This window comes from Aulonocara sp. 'chitande type north' Nkhata Bay, linkage group LG11 (assembly GCF_057382095.1).
Source record: "Aulonocara sp. 'chitande type north' Nkhata Bay isolate Kocher_YH1m ecotype deep benthic linkage group LG11, A_spYH_male_GT1.1, whole genome shotgun sequence".
Lineage (NCBI taxonomy): Eukaryota > Metazoa > Chordata > Actinopteri > Cichliformes > Cichlidae > Aulonocara > Aulonocara sp. 'chitande type north' Nkhata Bay.
This window is the reverse complement of record NC_141354.1, coordinates 28370130-28390335: the sequence shown is the minus strand read 5'-3', so window position 1 is coordinate 28390335 and position 20206 is coordinate 28370130. Positions and strand designations below refer to the sequence as shown.

Sequence of the window (20206 nt, the reverse complement as noted above, 5' to 3'; positions counted from 1 at the left end):
CTTTATCTTTCCAGTTTAAGCCAGTCGACATCATCCAGGTGCAATGTTAAAGACCAAAAGTTCATTTATTGTTTTGTTCCAAATTGGGCCAAGAGTACATTGTTCCTGGTAATATCAGTGAGGGATCTAAACAGATGTTCCAGATGCTAGGAACTGGGACAAACTGTTCTTGAAACACTGAAATGAACAAACTTTGTTTGCACTGTCTGATCAGTTACCGCAGACAGGAACTCAGAGAATTGCAGCTGTTTTTAGATGTAAGGACTTTCACATGACCTGTGTTGGTCTTTTCAAATTCAAATTCAAATATTTTAGGAAGACCAAAACTTTCCCTTAGAGATCTGCACAAGTGGAAGATGAAATAAGTCACAAGTGTGTGTGTGTGTAGCATGTTGCAGACATTAAGAGTACAGTTATTTTCACTTAAAGGTTGAACCGTTTAGTATCAGTGAAGATAGTGAGTTCTTTTGATAACATTTCATGGTCATTCAGTCACTGTCAGGTGAATAATGTCAAGGTTTCGAGCTTCTAAGTTTTTTACAGAGAAATGCATATCTCATACCTTCCATCCCAGTTGTGAAATCCTCTGCCTCTGGATGATTTGGCCCCCACTTTAGGATGTTTAACCCACTTTTATTTGCAAGGCCAACATCGGTTGACCTGCTTTCTTTCCACTGGACTGTGGATGGTTTCTTTTTCTTTTTTTAAACTGAAAATATGAACTAATGGGGGCTTTGATGTGTGAGTGTGTGTGTGATTTTTTTCCTATTACATATTAAGTGCGATTAAGAAAACCACAGCAAGCTGTTGCAGCATGTACATTGAAATATGATGTAAAGCCATTATTGCTTCTTACATCTTTTCTAAATTGTATGCAATGTAAATATTTTAATTATTTCGGTATAATTTAACCTGTTTTCCTTTAGTTTATAACAGCTTATAACAGTCAGGCATTCCAGCTCACTGTACCAGCAATTGAAATTGAAATTCTGAGATAATAGCTTAAAATTTCTTTCTGACTGGCAATTTTATGTATTTATTTTTCAGAATCGAAAACAAGCTCCTATATATACCTATACGCTATGGAATCCGTAGATTGTACACAGCAAGAAATATAAAATTTAAAGATTTGGCTTTATCGGAGAAATTTCGATTTAACTTCATTACCCACAAAGCATCACGATGACGTAGTAAACGGCAGACGCCAAGATGGTGCTTGAAAGCACTATGGTCTGGTAAGGAATTTGAATTATGTTGAAAATGAACACTTTTGAGTGCTAGCTTTGTTTAAATGAACCCGTGACATGAAAAGCTGAGTGTGTTTCGTTTTGGCGCTGTTTAAATAAATTATTTTGGACGTGTTTGTCTCGCTTTGTTTAGGAAATAATGAACTCCGTCTATTCCCTGAGTCACTCCACAACCTAACGTTAGCCAGCAGCTCAAAGCAATCATCGTTAGCTGAACAGCAGCTCTTTAATCGGGACCTGGTCATGCTACTGCTTGTATATTTGTAGTTTAATTCATATCGTTTCTACCAAACTTGAATTTAATCTAGCTGTAATTTTTAGGTTGCTTCTGGCGGTAGATTAAAAGCAGTTTGATACGTTAGCATTAGCCCGCTAACAAATCAAAAGGCTACTGTCAATATGAAAACATACATTTCACCAACGCAGTAAACAAAGATGAATGCTATCGCTTGCCTTAAATTAGACCTATATCTATCTTTTAACGTAACATAACTCATCCTTTGAGACAATAAAAGGCTTTCAAACATTGTTATTAAAACATTGTATTTATTTCTATATGAAGTCGGTAAAATCCTATTTTTACAAAGCCCAAATTGTAAACATTTATACAGTAGCTGCTATGTTCAAGAAGCTGCCTAAAAATTTTGTTTTTATTTTTTTAAGGCATTTTTTTTAAATAATTTGAGTGGTTTTAGATTCGTTTATTTGCATAATCAACCTTTAAATGCCAATTTTGAGTAGGAAAAATCCTGATGATATTTGTTTTTGGCCTCTTTTCACAAGCAATATTTATATTATTTGACTTATAGCATTCATTTACATTGAACAAGTGCTTATATTTTAAATAATCTACTATAAATTTCCTTAGTGTGGACAACAGTGAGTACATGCGAAATGGAGACTTTCTACCCACTCGGCTGCAGGCTCAGCAGGATGCTGTTAACATCGTATGTCACTCAAAGACTCGAAGCAACCCTGAAAACAACGTGGGCCTCATCTCCATGGCAAAGTAAGCAGCAATCCACTTCAGTATACTGAGGTTTAAGATGGGATTAAACCTATGATAACACAAGTGTTGTGATTCGCTCTGCAGCAACTGTGAGGTGCTTACCACGCTGACTCCGGATACGGGGAGGATACTGTCGAAGCTGCATGCTGTGCAGCCATGTGGAAACATTAGCTTCTGCACCGGTATCAGGGTGGCGCATGTGAGATTGATTTTTATCATACAACAACTGCTATCTTGGTCTTATTGCTGGACACACAATAGACAAGTAGAAATGCTTGAATGCAGTGAAGTTTTAAGACATGTGGATGGATCATTAGTCCAGAGTTTGATTAAAAACTCTGGACTAATGGTGTTGTTGTTGCTCTCCGCAGCTTTAGTGAGGTCCTTTTAAATTAATGGATACAGTAGCAAATTTTGTTGTCTAAGCGAGGAGCTGCTGGGTTTGCAGAATTGCAGAATATTTTGAAGTAACGGTTCTTAAGCCCAGTTAGTGTAGTAAATATTAGACGAAACAGAGCCTAGTGTTTCAAAAAAAGGAGGAGGATGTGGCCATTGCAGAAGAAGTTGTGGGTTCGACAGTGCAGGAAAGGCTAAGTTGTACTCTGTTATTTAATTTGTACGAGCAAGAAAGCAATCAGGAAGAACGGACGTAAGGAGTGAGCTCGACTGCAGTACAAGAGCTTGACTGGAAAGGCTAAAAGTAACAAGAAGATTGTGAGAGAAGCAAAACAAACAAACTGGGGATTTGTGTTAATCTATGTCGTAGCTACGTCATAATGACAAACTACTTTTGGTCACAGTCTTTGAACTTATTAGTGAGAGAATAACGATAATCGTCTCAATATAAGGAATAATGATCATAGCATCAGTATAAGTATCAGCAAAAACGTGGGCCACTTATTTAGGTTATGCCACAAACCTCACCTGACTCAGTGCCGAAGTCTGAATCCAGCATAAGTGTTACAGACTTGTGAAAAAGGGCAGCTTTCCACAGGTTTCCTTGAAATTCCATTTGATACTTTCAGTGTAGTTTGCAACTTGAAATTGTTCCTTAACTTTGGATATTTCAAAAGGTTTTTTTTATGTGTTTGGTTGTTTTTACATAACATACATTTGGCTGTATCGCTAAAAGTTCATGCAGTTGTTATCAGTGGTACTGATTGTATTGATGTTGGTAAATGCTATTCTGCCATTTCTGTTTTTATGTTCACACACAGAAAATCACACAGATGCATTTTATTTTGTATGTGTTCGTTTCTCTTTTTTAATGTTCTGTCTTTCTGTCTGTAGTTGGCGCTGAAGCACAGACAGGGCAAAAACCACAAGATGCGTATAATTGCGTTTGTTGGCAGCCCAGTGTGTGACAACGAAAAAGAAGTAAGCCAAACTCTTGTTATTAGTTATTATTATTATCTTATTAGGGTTCATGTATTGCTCAAAAAGTGTTACTTTCCCCCACCTTGGTTAAGATAACCAGTGAGAAGACTTGCAGCTGTTTCAGACTAGCATCTGGAAAGCAATCAGTTTATTACAGTTAACTGAGTTTACTCTGAAATCACTAGTTGGACGGCAGTGTCGTATCTTAAGGTTACAAAAGACGTGACAAACTTGACATTACTATCTCACAGCATGCAGGCCACAATCTCAACGTTACAGCATCGGTTGAATTGTTTACAAAGGAAATGTACCTCACAGAGCGATTCTGTTGCTTTAAAGAACATAAAGTCTTCAAATCTTGGCCTGGGAGCTGAAGCTGCTTCAACAGCTTCTTTAGTATTGCTGTTTCCTTAAACAGACACCAGTTTGTTAGCTAAGTGGTCTCTGATGTCAATGTTGAACTTATAAATGTATGACGCGCCTGATAAATTAGTGTTTGTTTTAACTCAAGTGTTTCTCTCTTTTTGTAGTTGATCAAAATGGCAAAGCGTTTGAAGAAAGAAAAGGTCAATGTTGATGTCATTAACTTTGGAGAGGAGGTATTTTTATTTTTTTAACCTTCTGAGCTTATAACCCACTCAAACATTTTTTTACATGCACCCCTTAACTTCTGCTCTGCCCGCAGGCGATGAACACAGAGAAGCTGACAGCCTTCATCAACACGCTGAATGGCAAAGAGGGAGCAGGTTCCCACCTGGTCACAGTACCCCCGGGTCCCAGTCTTGCCGATGCCCTGCTGTCCTCACCCATTCTGGCAGGAGAGGGTGGTGCCATGTTGGGTCTGGGTGCCAGTGACTTTGAGTTTGGAGTAGATCCCAGTGCAGACCCTGAGCTAGCTTTGGTGAGTGAACACAGGACACAATTTTTGTTTTTGTTTGTATAGTTTGTGCAGTTTAATATAGCCGCAACTTTTTGTGACTACATTAAAAGTTCTTCAAATGATCTATTTTAGGCTACGTCCACACGTACACGGGTATTTTTGAAAACGGAGATTTTCCGTTTTCGTTTTAAAAAATAATCCCGTCCACACGTAAAGGCAGAAATGAAGGAAAACGCTGCTATGAACATGCCAAAGCAACAGGTGGCGATATATTCCTAACCATGCAGAAATGTTGGCCAATCAGAAGTCTAGAAGCCTCGGTGGGAAATAGTAAACAAAGCTGGGGCATAGAAGCAGAACCGAGTCGTATGTGTGGAGGGACAGTAACTGTGTGTAAGCATTTAAACACTGCAGAGAGTACAATTAACAGTAACAGTATTGTAGAAATTCATTTCACCGAAACAATAACGTGGCGCACAGTGTGACGTCAAAAAATGCGCACACCTTTGACGCTGCGTTTTCTCAGTTTTTCTCATCCACACGTAAATGCAAAAACGGAGTTTTCAAAAATATCCACCCTGGCCGGAGTTTTTAAAAATCTCCGTTTTCAGTGACCAAAAACGCCGTTTACGTGTGGACGAAAGGTGCAAACGCATAGAAAAATCTGCGTTTTCAAAAATACCCGGGTACGTGTGGACATAGCCTTAGTCTTTCTTCATTATATTTTCTGCCTTTTCTTTGCTTTTTTCTGCACAGTTGTAAGACTCAACGTGTTTCATTAGGAAGTAATTTTTGTTTTGTCTCCTGCTCTTCTCACTAGGCTCTGCGTGTGTCCATGGAGGAGCAGAGACAGCGACAGGAGGATGAAGCTCGCAGAGCCGCTGTTGCATCAGCTGCTGAAGCTGGCATTTCCTCCCCAGCTGCAGATGGTGAGAAAACATTGTATTCATAGATGCCCATTGCTGCCTGTTTTCCCTCAGTGACAAGTGATCTGAGTGTATACATGCAACATATTCTTTTTTTGCCTGCTTCAGAGTCTGAGGATGCCTTGCTGAAGATGTCTGTTCCACATACAGACTCAGCCACACCTGCCCTACCAGACTTTAGCCGCATGACAGAGGATGAGCAGATCGCCTATGCTCTGCAGATGTCCATGCAGGGAGCAGGAGCAGGTTTACCTACATTTTTTTTCTTCTTCTTTTACTACAGCCAGTCAGCAAATTATTATAGAGGGTTCATAACTTATAAGTGCTCTGTATATGTTACGTGCATAATTTGTATTAACTTGTATCTAGAGTTCACCTGTAAATTTGGGGTGAAAAAATGGCTACAGCGCTGGATTACTGTACGAAAATACCAAAATACCAGATTTGGCTTGTAGGTCATCAAGTCCCCAAAGAGTTTTAGTTAGATATTTATGAAGGTAGTGTTAATGTACAACTTGGGTGTAACTTGAGCTAACTGGGGGGGGGGGATTCAAATTTTAGACCTTTTTTAAAAATTGTTTTTTCCTATTAAAAATTTCAGGTTAAAACAACTACAATTACTTCCAGTCCCCTTTTTGTTATGCACAGACATCACTGCTTTCATTTGTTCTGCAGAGTTTGGTGCTGAGGACATGGATACAGGTGCTGACATCGACTCCAGTGAAGCTAAGGTGAATATAAGCAACTGTGGTTTGAAATCAAAGTTTTCATCACACTAAAAACAAAAACCTTTATATATTTATTTATTTATTTAAAAACCTCTACTCAGGATGAAGAGGATTATGATGTTATGCAGGATCCGGAGTTCCTCCAGAGTGTTTTAGAAAACCTTCCTGGGGTCGACCCCAACAACGAGGCCATTCGTAATGCCATGGGCTCTCTAGCTTCCCAAACGGGCTCTAAACCCGACGCCAAGAAGGACGAGGAGAAAAAGAAATGAGCATAATGCACAGTGTTATAAATAAAGGATGAGAATTGCCCTGTGTGTGTCATTCACCATAGCGTCATTATTCTCCTCAGAACAGGAAACAGTTTGTTCACCTTTTGTTTATATAGCTGTGTAAACTCTAAACATTTGCCTTTTTTATGTACTTATCTGATGTTAACCCTTCTGTGTTCAGGACTTGTGTTATCTTGATTTTTTTGTTTTTAATGTAACTAAGTTACATGGTTACATGGACAGATTTCCTCAATAAATTTCCAGAATTCAAAAGTTTATTTACAGTTTTTAATTTCCTTGCACAAACTAGAAAAAAATGTTGGCCTGATACTTGCATACACTTCCATTTAAGAATATAATTGAAATATTTATTTATTTATTGTACAACTTATTAGTACAGGTTGGATTCCCTTTTGCAGGAAACATTCCTCAGAGATTTTGGTCCATATCAAAATGATCACACAATTGCTGCAGACTTGTAAGCTTCACATCCATGATATCAATTTCGCATCGGTGCATTGCCCTGCTGGAAGCAGTCGTCAGAATGGAAATGTTGGGGTCATAAAGAAAATATCCAGCTCATCAGACCAGGCAACGTTTTTGAATCTGTGCTTCAATTTTAGTGAACCTGTATGAATTGAAGCCTCAGTTTTTTGCTCTTAGCGGACAGGAGTGGCGCCCAGTGTTGCTGCTGTTGCCCATCTGCTTTAAGCTTTGGCATGTTCTGTCTTTAGAGGTACTCTTCTACATATCTTAGTTCTAAGGATTGATCATTTCTGGTGTTGTTGCTTTCCTACAATCCCAAAGAAGTCTGGGCACTCTGACATCAACAAGACATTTTCACTCAGAACAGCGGCCCACTGTGAACCCTATGATTGTGCGGTAAATCTTAGTAGGTCAGCAGTTTCTGAAATAACATTACATTTCTTCCCCAACCTAATGGTGGGGTCGAACTCCAGCGGGTCGTCTTGAACCTGTCTACGTGCCTACATGCATTTAGCCGCTGCCATATGATTGGCTGATTCGATATTTACGATAACAATTACCTGAACAAGCACCTAATGGACTGATGATACTGTATGTTAAAATGCTGTGAATCACATCATAGTGTGTAAATAAGACGAAGTCGATAACCGAATTATTTTTTAGTTGTTTTCTTTTGTGGGAGATAACAGAGGGCACTTTCTGACGTCTGCGTTTTATTTGGTCCAGTAGCTCACCGTCGCATTTGATGACGCAAACACGTATGACACCAAGTGCAAAGTGAGGAACCAACTTCGCTAACTTGCAGGTAACATAATTAAATTGCAGTTCTCGTGTCCTCTTTAATGCTAGCACACTTAACACGCAGCGGATAAGATGGATTAGAGCCCGCATACCCGAGTGCTGCACTGCTCCAGTTATTTGGACTGCTTAAGGAGAGTTGGTGTGTTTTCATTAGGAAGGCCAGCTAGCAGGTAACTGCTAAAGTAGCTAGCTGTTAGCAGTAGCACACACTTGTTGCAAAACGACTGTGAAGTTTGACTTGATGGTGTGAGAATTGTGCAGTAGTTTCCGTGTTTTTCTTTTTTAAATGTGCTGTTCTGCACCGGTAGAGTCTCTCCTCTTGGAGTTTTTCTTTGACTAACCCCTTTTCACGCCAACTGTTTTCGATTTTAGTCAGCGTAAACCTGCAAGCTGTTGTGGACAAAACAGAAGTTTGCATGTTTAAAGCAAGTAGAAATGGTATCCCAAATCTTTGACCTAAAGTTTAACGCTGTTTTGGATTTAATTGCTTTATACTTTTGAGATTCTGAAGTGAATACGTACAGTCAAACCATGCATTCATATAAATGTGTAATTTGGACTTGGTGATATTGAGATATGTGAAGTACAGGTAAGTGTTTATACGCTTTTTATTGTCTAGAAGAGCAGATAATTCATTCATTAAAATTGCAATCAAACTTTGGTCAATACTTTAAGCGCATACACTTCGACCACTTCATTAGGTACATCCGTTCTACTGCTCTTTTATGCAAATAGCCATCTAGCCTCTCACGTGACAGCACTCAGCACATAGAGGCACGCGGACATGTTCAGTACGACCTGCTGAAATTCAAACTGAGCATCAGAATGAATTGATTTAATAAGTGACCTAGCATGTAGCGTGGTTGATGGTGTTAGACAGCATGCTCTGAGTATTTTAGATGATCTGATTTGCTAGGATTTTTCCGCGCAAAAGTTAAACACATTTGGACAGTGAAGGAATGTCAGGGTTCTTGCTCAGAAAAAGGATCAACATGCTCTGAAGTCAGAGCACAAAAACCTTTTTTGTAACAAAATATCGATTTCTGCTGTCCCTATATCGATACATTATTAGCAAACAAAATATCACGATACTACACAGAACCATTTTTCCCCCCACCCCTAGAATGTATGCGGAAGAGCATCTCTGAGTGCACAACAAACTGAACCTTGAAGCAGGTAGGCTACAGCAGCAGAAGACCACTCTGAGTGCTGCTCTGTCGGCTAAGAAAAGGAAACTGAGGCTAAAATCGACCACCAAAAATGGACAACACATTAGAAAAATGCTGTCTGCGTCAATATTTAGTTGGTTAGGTCAGAATTTGAGCTAAACAACATGAAAGCATGGATCCATCCTGTCCTGTATCAGCAATTCAAGCTACTGGTAGTGGTTTAACGTTATGGGGGATATTTTCTTTATGCCCATCTGTTGGTGGCTGCCTCCAGTAGGACAACCACTCAGATCATCTCAAACTGGTTATTGAGCAGGATGGGGAGTTCACTGTGCTCAAGTGACCTCCACAGCCAATCTCAATCTAATAAAGCAACTTTGGGATGTGGTGGAACAGGAGATTCAAATCATGGATGTGCAGCTGACGAATCTGCAGCAACTGTGCAGATTTCTTTTATTTTATTTTTTTACTTTACTGGGAGTAACTGGTGAAACGAATATCACATATGGGATTTTTCTGGTGGCAGTGCATTTGGTGGTTGAGATTTAAAAACAATAAAAATTCCAGAGAGTATTACACATAATCTGTAGCTTTTACATGGACATTATACAACCAACACAAAGACCTTAGAGGCATCGAAGCACTGCCAACAACCAATTTCCTGTTTTTCTCCCTTTTTGGTAAAGAATTCTGCGTAAAATGTTCAAAAAGGGTACAGAAAAACAAAGAAACCTTCAGTATTAAAAAAAACAAGCTGTATTATTTTTTTTCAGCTGAATGCTACGTTTAAATGCTTTAAACTTTCATTTTACCAGAATTAAAGTTACAGTTTAATGTGGATTAGGGGTATATGTGGAATCTAACAAACACTTAGGGATTCTCTTCTGATTAGTAAATATAGAACATGTAGTTTATTAGAATTTTATAAGGAGCAGCTTTATCAGTGTATATTAATATATATTCATCTTCATAAATGTGTAACCTTTGTAGTTTATCTGTGTCAGCTTGTCCTGACTAAATTAATCAGTTGTTCCAACTCATTTGTTGCTTTAATTGGTTTTTCTTGCAGTGGCAATGGGGGATATGAAGACCCCCGACTTTGATGATTTGCTGGCAGCGTTTGACATTCCTGACATTGACGCCAAAGAGGCCATTCAGTCCAGTCCAGACGAGGAACGGGATGAGGCCCGGACTAACGTTCATGGGAGAGAGAGTGGATCTCCTTCAAGGTTTGCCGACCCTCCTGCCCCTCAAAGCGAGCCTCCTGTGGTCAGTGTTATTGTTAAGAACACAGTGCGGTCAGAGTCTTTTGAAGAGGAAGAGAAGTCTGCCAGGGATAAAACAGACAATCCTTCAAGCAGTGCCTTAGCCTCTCCTGTGCACGTTAAGTTGGATGACATCACTTCACAGCTTTGTCCCAGACTCCCCTCCGAGTCTGCTTTGGAGGGTGAGACGACTAATGGCTTTGAGGAATCTCCCTCCAGCCGGCAGGGACAGTCTAGCACAGAAGCATGGCACCAGGCTTCACCTCTGAGGTCCACACTGAGTGAAAGTGACAGTGAAACCGATAAAAGGCCTGAGCCTGGATCTTCCCAGCATGCGGTTGATGTTATGAACAGTTTAAGGCCCCTTCTCCACCTCAAGTCGCCAACCGCTGGTGTTCCCACCCCATTATCTCCTCCTTCCCCAGCCTCTGTCAGTGATCACCTTTCTCCTCACTCCCCTCAGCAGGATGAAACTTGTCTCAGAGATAATACACTATCATCACCGTCACTACAAAATGACAGCATGGAAACCGGAATCAAGCATGTTATGCACACAGATGAAGATGACTCAGAACCAGAGCTGGTGATCCAGGAGAGCCCAGAATCTGTAATGGCCCCACCTCCTAAGTTTAAATACAGAGCAAAATTACCACCTACTTTTCTTGGGTCTCCTGAAACGAGGCCTTCTGATCCTCCTAAGCTCACTTTTTCCAGAAAACCAAAACCCCAACACGAGGAGGATGGGCTGCCTACCACACCAAGCTCTCCACCCTCACCTCAAAGTTCCCAGGACCGCCTCCCACATGTTAGCACCAGCTCTTCATCAGTCCAAGAGGAGAAATACCCAGAACATGTGATTGATGAGAGGGAGTCGCCTGAGAGCCCACCACCCAGTGAGACAGGGTTTTTACTCCAAAATAGAAGCAGCAGCCCTGATCCCGGCTCAACAACAGCTCTAACTGCAAACCATGACGAATTCCACCATCAGGAGGAGCACATGGAGAGTGAGGACTGTCAGCAAGACAAGCCGGGTAACAGTGAAGGAATGGGTGAAAAGGTGGATGGGGAAAATTTAGACACGGAGAAGTGTGATGCTGACACTGAGGATGCTGCAAGCGCCACAGAGACGGTTTCACCTCCACTGCGACCACTCAAAGTTAAAATCAAAATGCCCACAGGCAGCATCACAAGGACTGTCACTGGTGTGGCGCCTAAAAGAAGCGGAAGAGCCACCAGTAAGGGTGTGACTGCTCTAAAACCATCACCACAGCGTCATAACACAAGAGCCAAAAGGGAGTTACCGCAAGAAAGTCAGCTGACTGCAGTGGAGATGCTGCAGGATGCTTGCGCTGCCACACTAGAAGGTGCGAGTACAGTTAGAGAGAAAACCCCCGCTGACGCCAGGCCTAAAGTTTCCCCCACAGCAGTGAACATCACAAAAACTGCAGCTCTGCCCTCTATTACTACCTCCTCCTCCAGAGTCAGTGCGAGTACAGGCAACCTGCGCACCTTGGGCCAAAAAACTCTCAACAGTGGGGTGACACTACCTGCTTCTTTACCTCTGCTGCCCCCTCAAAGCAGCAGCAGGCCAGCATCTATAGTCAACAGCACTGGGGCCATCATATCAAAGAGCCAGACCAACTTAGTGGAAGCCTTCAACAAAATCCTGAATAACAAGAACCTGCTGCCCAGTTATAAACCAAATCTGAGCGCCCCTCTTCCTGCAGCGTGGGGCATTTCTCTACCTGCGCAGGTAAGCTCTCTTAGAAATTAAAGAATTAGTTGGTCAGCAGCTAAATGAAGCATTTGATATTTTTGTAAATCATTCGAGGTCAATAAGCTAAGTCTAAAAGCGGAACTCAGTTCTGCACAGTATTAATTTGATCTCTTTTATAAATGGTAAATGGCCTGTATTTATATAGCGCTTTTACTAGTCCCTAAGGACCCCAAAGCGCTTTACATATCCAGTCATCCACCCATTCTCACACACATTCACACACTGGTGATGGCAAGCTACATTGTAGCCACAGCCACCCTGGGGCGCACTGACAGAGGCGAGGCTGCCGGACACTGGCGCCACCGGGCGCTAAACAGCTACTGGTAAGAGTAGATGTTACAATTAAGCAATGAAAGTGTCAAAAAAGTGGAAATTCAACATTCCCAGAAACAACTGAAGGTTTTTGAAATTTTGCAAAAACATGAACATTTTATTCACAAAGTAGTAATGCTGTTTGCTTGTAGTTGAATCACTACATCTGCAGTTTTTCAGCTTCTTTTTCTTATTCAAGCCCAAAACAGATTAGATTTTTCTCATTGAAGTGCATTAAAGTCAGATTAAATGTCTGAGGTGGAAATGCAAACAACAACAGAGAGGTGATTGTCATTGATAGAGGATCTGGAGTTAAATGTCGTCACTGACTGTTCACATATGAGAGTAGATCTTCTGAGGATGTGGAAAGTTCTTCTCCGTGAGGGAAGACTAAAAATCCAGCAGGGACATTGACCTAGAGTGCTCTGCCAGCAGTTAATCAGAAGTGTAGCAAACTCTTATTCAGTGGTTTTACCCTGAAGAAGTTACCAACTTTAGTTACTAATAAGCAACATGGTTAATTTTTGTCACTCACTTACACAACACCACCTGGTGTATAACATGGTGAGAGAATACCAGTTTCACTTCTTTACAGTTTTGTCAGAATTCAAAAAGCTGGTCTTGAATGTTCCCTAGATGTGTAAAGCTTGATGCTTGTGACGTCTGGTTTCAATACAAAAACAAGGCAGCTAAATGCTAAAGTTCAGGCTTGAAAACAAGACTTCACAAAGCAACGGGTGACATCACAGTGACTATATCCATCATTTATATACAGTCTATAGCGCTAAGCAATTAGATTAAATTAAGAAAATCATGATTGTTTCACCGTTCAATCACAGACTGCTAATCAAGGGTTGAAAGTAGTTCTTTTAGTCATGTTATGTAAAGAGGCACGTTATCAGGTTAACACGGCTGAAAATGAAGATAAGCTTGATTAAAGCAGGAATCCTGACATTAGGAGCGTGTTTATATTTTAAAAAAAAAAAAAAAAGGACAGAAAATGTGGGCAGTATATCTCGCAATGGATTATTTTTCATACTCTGACATGTAATGCAAAGTGAGTATTTTTTTCATTAGAACAAAGCTGTAGCATTGTTTAATATTATAGCTCTATGTCAGTTTGAGAAAGAGGATGTTTGATCCCCTGCAGGGTTACCGGTGTCTGGAGTGCGGTGACGCCTTTGCCCTGGAGCAGAGTTTAGCACAGCACTATGACCGGCGCTCGCTCAGAATCGAGGTGACCTGCAATCACTGCGCCAAACGGCTGGCCTTCTTCAACAAGTGTAGCTTGCTGTTACACGCCAGAGAGCACAAGGACAGAGGCCTGATCATGCAGTGTTCACACTTGGTCATGAAACCAGTGCCTGTGGATCAGATGATCAGCCAGCAGGAACCAACAGCAGCTGGTATGGGAATGTTTTTGTCTCCACTCCACTGTTTTGATTTTTGGATGTGCTTTAACTGCCTCTTCCATCCTTTCAACACCATGCTTTTAGGCCAGACCAACCCAAAGGCAGCACCCCAGGCACATCAAGCAGTAGCTAAGAAAGCAGAAGCAGTGCAGTACACAGGCAACAAATGTCCTGAGTGTCAGGCTCAGTTCTGCAGCAAAGAAGAGGTAGCCGAACATTTCCAGGAAATCAAGCCAGCACAGAGCACCGTAAGTCTCCATCGTGTATGGAAGAGGGTCAAGTAATTGAATTTAAATTTCTTTGACTTGCTAAATGGACTCAAACTTAATTCTTTCCTTTTTGGCTTCTCCTGTTTCCAGTCGTGCTCCGAGTGCTCGCCTCCCATGCTGCTACCCAACAGCTGCAGTGCAGCAGCTCATCAGCGCATCCATCAAGGCTCCTCTCCACATGTGTGTCCAGAGTGTGGGGGCACAGCCAAGCAGGCACAGTTCAGAACACATGTGGACGAGACCTGCTTGCACTTTTCCCGCCGTATTGGCTACAGGTGTGACGTCTCCCCATGTGATTGGTTTATTAAACCACTGCTACACCAGTCATGATTCCACTCTGCTGATTTTTTATTTATTTATTTTTAACTTTTCTCTTCTCCAGATGTTCTAGCTGCCTGGTGGTGTTTGGAGGTCTGAACTCAGTGAAGTCTCACATCCAGCAGGCTCACTGCGACATGTTCCATAAGTGTCCCAGCTGCCCCATGGCTTTCAAATCTGCTCCCAGCATTCAGAACCACATCACTGCCCAGCATCCGGGGCTCCCTGAAGGACAGCCAATGTATGTGCAGCACACAGAGTCTGAGTGTTCACGCTCGGATTTATTGCATCACTTTCTGTTTCTTTACCCCGAATTTCTTCCTTCACAGGCTGATCTATAAGTGTGTCATGTGTGACACAGTGTTTACCCACAAACCCCTGTTGCATGCCCACTTTGACACTCATTTAACCAATCAAAAGGTCCACGTGTTTAAATGCCCCGCGTGCACAAAGCTGTTTTCTCAGAGGAACTCACTGCTGGACCATTTCAAGGTATAACTGTTATAGTTGAGGTAGTGCTAAAATCTCGTCCTCTACTTACTCATTTTTTAAAAAAAAACTTTTTAAAATCAAACTTTATTCTTGTTTCCATCAGACCCACAAGACTCCCAAATCAAAAGGAGAGCTACCTTTGCTTCCAGGTGGTGCTTCTCTGAAATTAGAGAGCTCTGATGGAGATGAATGGATGCGTAAAGACAAAGAAGAGAAGGTGAAGCCAGAAAAGATGAAGACCCCTTCAGGGTGGAGGTGTTCATCTTGTAACACGCGCTACACGGACCGGGAGGACTATATTACCCATATGGGTGAACTGCACGGCAAGGTTTGGAAGCCTCAAAAATCACAGCACCGTGTGCTGATAAATATGCAGATGAGTTCATTTATAATCACATCTGAAATGGTTACAGATTCAACATCAGTTAAGCATTTATAAGTTGTTGTTAGCTTTGTGGTGCAGTGGTTACTGCTGTTGCCTCACAGCAGGAAGGTTGTGGCTTGAAAGCTGCTGGGGGACTGAGGGTGTGGGTGCTATGCTTTCCTCCAGCAGTCCAAGGATATGTATGTTAGGTTAATCTAAACTGGCCATAAGTGTGAACATGAGAGTGTCTGTACCCCTAATTTGTTTATCCACACTCCTGGATACAAAGTACTGATTCATACATGAGCACATTATTTTGACAGTTTTTGGTTTTACATATGCACTTGATTGACATAATAAAACCTTTCAGCTTTTCATGTATTTTCAAACTGGGTTTTTGGAGACCTTGAACCTTTCTGTGTTGACTGTCACATCTATTTTATCTATAGCACATTTAAACAATAGAAGCTGATCCAGAGGTTTTTCACAGTTCATTTTTTTGGAAAGGAAGAAAAAAAACATGATTAACACAGTTCAGTGGGATACATACTGAACCAGCGTTGACATTAATACGATCGATATGTGAATCGATCAGCACGCCTCTGTGCATGGCCATTACTCATTTATTTAAAACATTTCTGCATTCTCTCTGTTTCTGCACCCCTGGCTGTGAATCACTGGTTTAAAATGTCTGATTTAATCAAATCCTTTAATTTTTTTGTGTAGATTTTGAAGAAGTTTCCCTGCAACAAATGTGAGAGCTCCTTCACAACCACCTCCAGTCTGAGGCGTCACATCAGAGATAAGCACAAAGCCATGAACCGCAGCTTTCGCTGCCAGTGAGTAACTTCCCCACCCAACCTCTACTTCCAGGGAATTTTTTCTTTTCTGTTAAATGCACATTATAGGAATGGAAAACCCCGCTGTTCAGTACCAGTGAATCCTATGCATTTCTGGTTATTTTTTGACCACAGCTTTTGAATTTATTAGTGAAAGAATAACAATCATCACCTCAGTATAAGGAATAATAATCACAACCTCAAAATAAGGACTCACAGATATCAGAAAATTTGTTTGCCATAGCCTTCCTATTTTGTTTGTACTTGCTCTGCATGTTAGACTGGGAACAACCAACAACTTTTACCCCACAACGTTTTTTTTTTTGTTTGTTTTTTTTGTGGGGCGATCGTGGCTCAAGAGTTGGGCGTTCGCCTTGTAATCGGAAGGTTGCCGGTTCGAGCCCCGGCTTGGACAGTCTCGGTCGTTGTGTCCATGGGCAAGACACTTCACCCGTTGCCTACTGGTGGTGATCAGAGGGCCCGGTGGCGCCAGTGTCCGGCAGCCTCGCCTCTGTCAGTGCACCCCAGGGTGGCTGTGGCTACAATGTAGCTTGCCATCACCAGTGTGTGAATGTGTGTGTGAATGGGTGGATGACTGGATATGTAAAGCGCTTTGGGATCCTTAGGGACTAGTAAAGCGCTATATAAATACAGGCCATTTACCATTTACCTTTTTTTTTGAAGGATTAACTAGCATTTTATTGATTTCTATTGTGGTGCACATCAAACACACCCCCACTAGCTGGTAACAGTGTTGGTTATGTTGTAGGCTTTATAAAGATTCACCATAGCCATTACTCCCTAATGTGGGATTTATATACTTGTATAATGTCCACTGTAGGTTCATCCTAACTGTAAACTCTACACTGCTTAATGTTTCATTTATGGTACCGCAGTTGTGCCCATTAGTGTACGTATTTGCAAAGGCAAGTGTGCTTCCCCGCAGACTCCCAAATTCCCAACTGCATCCTGCTTGATGTGAATAAGGCTGACTTGTTGAAGTAGGCTGCAATGGGGAAGGAAGCAGGTGAACAGCAGAGTTCACCAGGAATTGGATAAGCATGAACAGACTCATTTTAAATAATGCTGCCATTGTACTTTTTCCAGATGTTGAATCTAAAGGTGGTATGTGTATGAAGCAATGTGAGACTTCACTGATTTCATGTGGTGACACAAAAATTGTTGAGCAGAAGGTTTAATTGTTCCACAATTATGAAAGCTTACAAGCCTGTAAGCTTTCATGTTTTGGGCACCTCATATACTTTTGTCAGACCCTGGTCCCCAGTGCAAGTTTTGGGAAGCTCGTTGTAAACTCCTGAATACTAACTTTAAAAATTCTTAAATGTATGAAGTCATAACAGAGGACAGTTATGACTGTAATTTGGTGTGTGTGTGTGTGTGCGTGTGCGTGTGCACGCGCAGGTTTTGCACTGAAGGTAAGAAAACCTTCAGCAGCAGAACGATGTTGGAGAGGCACCTTCAGCTGAGGCACAGCACAGAAACTGCAAGCCAGAAAACCACAATGGTAAGCCAGCAGTAATCCGATCACACAAGAAGTCAAACAGTAAGTATTTTTTACTAAAGTTTGTATCTTGATATCTCAGAGTGGTGAAGATGAAGCTGACAGTTCATCGGAACAGGACAGCAGTTTGGGGGCTCGCAAGAGACGGAGAGGAGCCGTGAAGGTGGAGCAGAATGAAGAGTCCACAGACAGAGTTAGTCCGGGGAAGAAGCTACGGTCCTCTTCCTCCTCAGCTCTCGCTCCGTCCTCTCTTCCCGAGTCTGGGTTTCGGTGTGCCGTCTGCGGCTTCACCTCAGAGGAGAAGGTGGCGTTCCTGGAGCACATCAGCCAGCACAGGCGCGGAGGCATGGACGACGGTGGCCTGCAGTGTCTCCAGTGTGGCGCCTGCTTCGCATCCACCTTCTCACTGTCACGCCATCGCTTCATCACCCACAAAGTGAGAGATGTGGTCAATGACAACCAACAAGCACCCAGTGTGCACCTGTCACCCTCCGTTGGAAATAGTAGGCACCACGAGGAAAAGAGTTCTCTGAATGGCTCTGCACCAGCATCACCCTCCACTCAGCCCTCCACAGGAGAGGGGAAAGAGGAGGAGGGAGCACTGGCCTGTAAGGTGTGTGGTAAACACTTTGACAAGGTCACAGATCTGAATACACACTTCAGAACTCACGGTATGGCTTTTATCAATGCGAGGAACGCAGGAAAAACGATCTGAGATGGCAAACATGAAGAATATGTCATGATTAAGAGTACTCACAAGTGCCTTTCTGTTACCGAGTACCGGTTAAAGTGCGAGTTCTGCTCTGATTTTACCAAAAATTACCAATATAGTCTGAAAACGTGAAATGTTCAGATGCGATTCTCATTGTTCCAGACGAGCTTTTGTGACACTCAGGATCTGATGCTGTGCTTCTGTGTTTAGTTAATGTAATGAAATTAGAGTTTAGTCTGTTTCCCTCACAATCATGTGCCTGCAGAGGCCGGTGAACACTGTTCTAACCGTGCTGTGATAACGATGGCCGTTGAATGAATATGCTTTTTTTTTTTCCTATTTTTTTTTTTTTTAAAGCAAACTGTTGCAGTGATTTTGATGCGTTTCTTTGAATTTATTGCCAGTCATTTTTCAAAGCATGCTGTCTCTTTCAGTTCATTCCCAGCTTAAACTGCAGCCGCTGGCTTCTCTACATTTTAGTTTCAATTTACAGATACTTAAATTTCGCTTTTCTTGACTATTTTCACTGACTATTTCTGCACTGAGCTGAAATGGAAAAGTACACGTTTGTACTTTTAGAAGATTCCCCCTGAATTTTGCTTTGAGTCACACTGCTGAAAGTTTTTCATTAGCTTTCGCTTAACTTTGCAATATATGCTTGCATATAGTGGAATCATGGTGGTGTCATCCCTGAATGAAAGCAGCAATAATTAAGGCCACCAATACTTTACTGCATATGTGCAATAAAGCATTGGTGCTTTGGGATTAGTTTTGAGAAAAAAAAAAACTTAACTTAAAATAATGTACACTTAAAGGCCACATATTACCGTTATTGATATTATCCTTGAAGTCTTTACACATTTAGATGCTGAAATAAATGCGGACCAAAAATTTCTGGAAATTTTTCTAAGAACTTTTGACTATGCTTTGGAAAATGTTAAGCAATAATCTGACTCGCAGACACACTATTTGTAGGGGTGCAACTTTCTGATGCATTGAAATCAACGTTTAATTCCTTATAAATTGAATGTATTTATATCAGATTGAGTAATTTATTCAGTGAGCAAGAGGTGGAAAGTGAAATTGTTTTTTGTTTTTTGGTATGCGGGCCATATGTTTACCTAAATCTTGCTTTATGGAATTACTGTAAATGGAAGATTGTTATATATGCATTTTGTCTAAAGTCCTTGGAACGGCTAAAAGATTAAAACTATTGTTCCCCATAACCGACTACACGTTCTCTCGTGGTTCTTTCACCTATAGGTGTCAACGTAGCTTCCTCATCAGTTCAGAGAAACTGCAAAATCGGCATGTTTAACACAAGTGTTCTAAAAAAATCTGAAAGGAGGAATAAGTGCCAGTTTGATCGAGACGCCTGGTTATCTTGTTTAGAGGATGTTTATTCAGTACAGATGTAATGCAGATTTATTAATTTGGTAGCTCAACAAATGTTGCACCACCTCAGGTTTTGTCACTACTGAAGAATACTCCCAATAAATTTAATCCTACCTTAATCAAATAGAGTTCACAGCTGAGGTTTGTAGGGTGGATTTATGAACTTTCATGTATTAAAACCATAAACCATAGATGGATGTTTGTATTTTCTGTCCTGATGTTTTGGTTGGATTTCATTTTTGTTTTGTTTTGTTTTGTTTTTAAAGGAGCTGCTATACTTTTTCAGCTGACCACTCTCTTGTTGAGGCTGGCAGCTCACAAAGATCAAACACTTGCTTTTAACTGCAGACTATTTTGCATATTTACATTTGCAAAGGTATTTTTATTTCTAAAACATGGGTATTTTTTTGTTTTAGGTTTTTCTTTTTTTTTCTTTTTTTCCATTTTCTCGAAAAAATACAAATAACTGAATTTAATTGGTTTTGGAAAGGTTGAAGCCAAGATGTTCAGCCATAAAACAAAATTGTCTTCAAATTAGAAAGGCTGAATGAACATGTGGGTGATTTCATAATGTGATCCTCAGTTGTAACTTTGCATTAACGTTCAGACAGGCTGCAAGTTCTGAGCTATTTCT

The 20206-nt window shown here is 41.1% G+C and overlaps 2 protein-coding genes across 4 annotated transcripts; both read left to right on the top strand.

Moving 5' to 3' along the window:
- The first annotated feature begins 1080 nt into the window (after window positions 1-1080).
- Window positions 1081-6717, top strand: LOC147319281 (26S proteasome non-ATPase regulatory subunit 4-like). The gene is made up of 10 exons (XM_086311773.1): window positions 1081-1235; window positions 2116-2256; window positions 2341-2455; window positions 3547-3633; window positions 4164-4232; window positions 4319-4534; window positions 5334-5442; window positions 5548-5685; window positions 6115-6170; window positions 6269-6717. The coding sequence occupies exons 1-10, from the start codon at window positions 1210-1212 to the stop codon at window positions 6437-6439; spliced, it is 1128 nt and encodes a 375-aa protein (XP_086167899.1). The 5' UTR covers window positions 1081-1209; the 3' UTR covers window positions 6440-6717.
- Window positions 6718-7560: 843 nt separating this feature from the next.
- znf687a (zinc finger protein 687a) lies at window positions 7561-19407 on the top strand. Of its 3 annotated transcripts, XM_086311759.1 has the most exons (11): window positions 7563-7730; window positions 9965-11913; window positions 13400-13655; window positions 13746-13909; window positions 14021-14205; window positions 14313-14489; window positions 14578-14740; window positions 14844-15068; window positions 15831-15943; window positions 17366-17468; window positions 17548-19407. In XM_086311759.1, the coding sequence occupies exons 2-11, from the start codon at window positions 9970-9972 to the stop codon at window positions 18178-18180; spliced, it is 3963 nt and encodes a 1320-aa protein (XP_086167885.1). In that variant the 5' UTR covers window positions 7563-7730; window positions 9965-9969; the 3' UTR covers window positions 18181-19407. The 3 variants fall into 3 exon arrangements, with proteins under 3 accessions (XP_086167883.1, XP_086167885.1, XP_086167884.1); XM_086311757.1 differs by having other exon boundaries at window positions 7561-7730; window positions 13400-13909; XM_086311758.1 differs by lacking the exon at window positions 7563-7730 and adding an exon at window positions 7754-7896 and having other exon boundaries at window positions 13400-13909.
- Window positions 19408-20206: the final 799 nt, after the last annotated feature.

Bases quoted from the DNA above. Each gene is read 5' to 3' on its own strand.
- LOC147319281 (XM_086311773.1), top strand. From the start codon at position 1,210: ATGGTGCTTGAAAGCACTATGGTCTG. The intron at 2,456-3,546 runs GTGAGATTGATT...TTCTGTCTGTAG, and splicing joins CCGGTATCAGGGTGGCGCAT to TTGGCGCTGAAGCACAGACA. The intron at 5,443-5,547 runs GTGAGAAAACAT...TGCCTGCTTCAG, and splicing joins TTCCTCCCCAGCTGCAGATG to AGTCTGAGGATGCCTTGCTG.
- znf687a (XM_086311757.1), top strand. From the start codon at position 9,970: ATGGGGGATATGAAGACCCCCGACTTTGATGATTTGCTGGCAGCGTTT. The intron at 13,910-14,020 runs GTAAGTCTCCAT...TCCTGTTTCCAG, and splicing joins TCAAGCCAGCACAGAGCACC to TCGTGCTCCGAGTGCTCGCC. The intron at 15,069-15,830 runs GTTTGGAAGCCT...TTTTTTGTGTAG, and splicing joins TGGGTGAACTGCACGGCAAG to ATTTTGAAGAAGTTTCCCTG.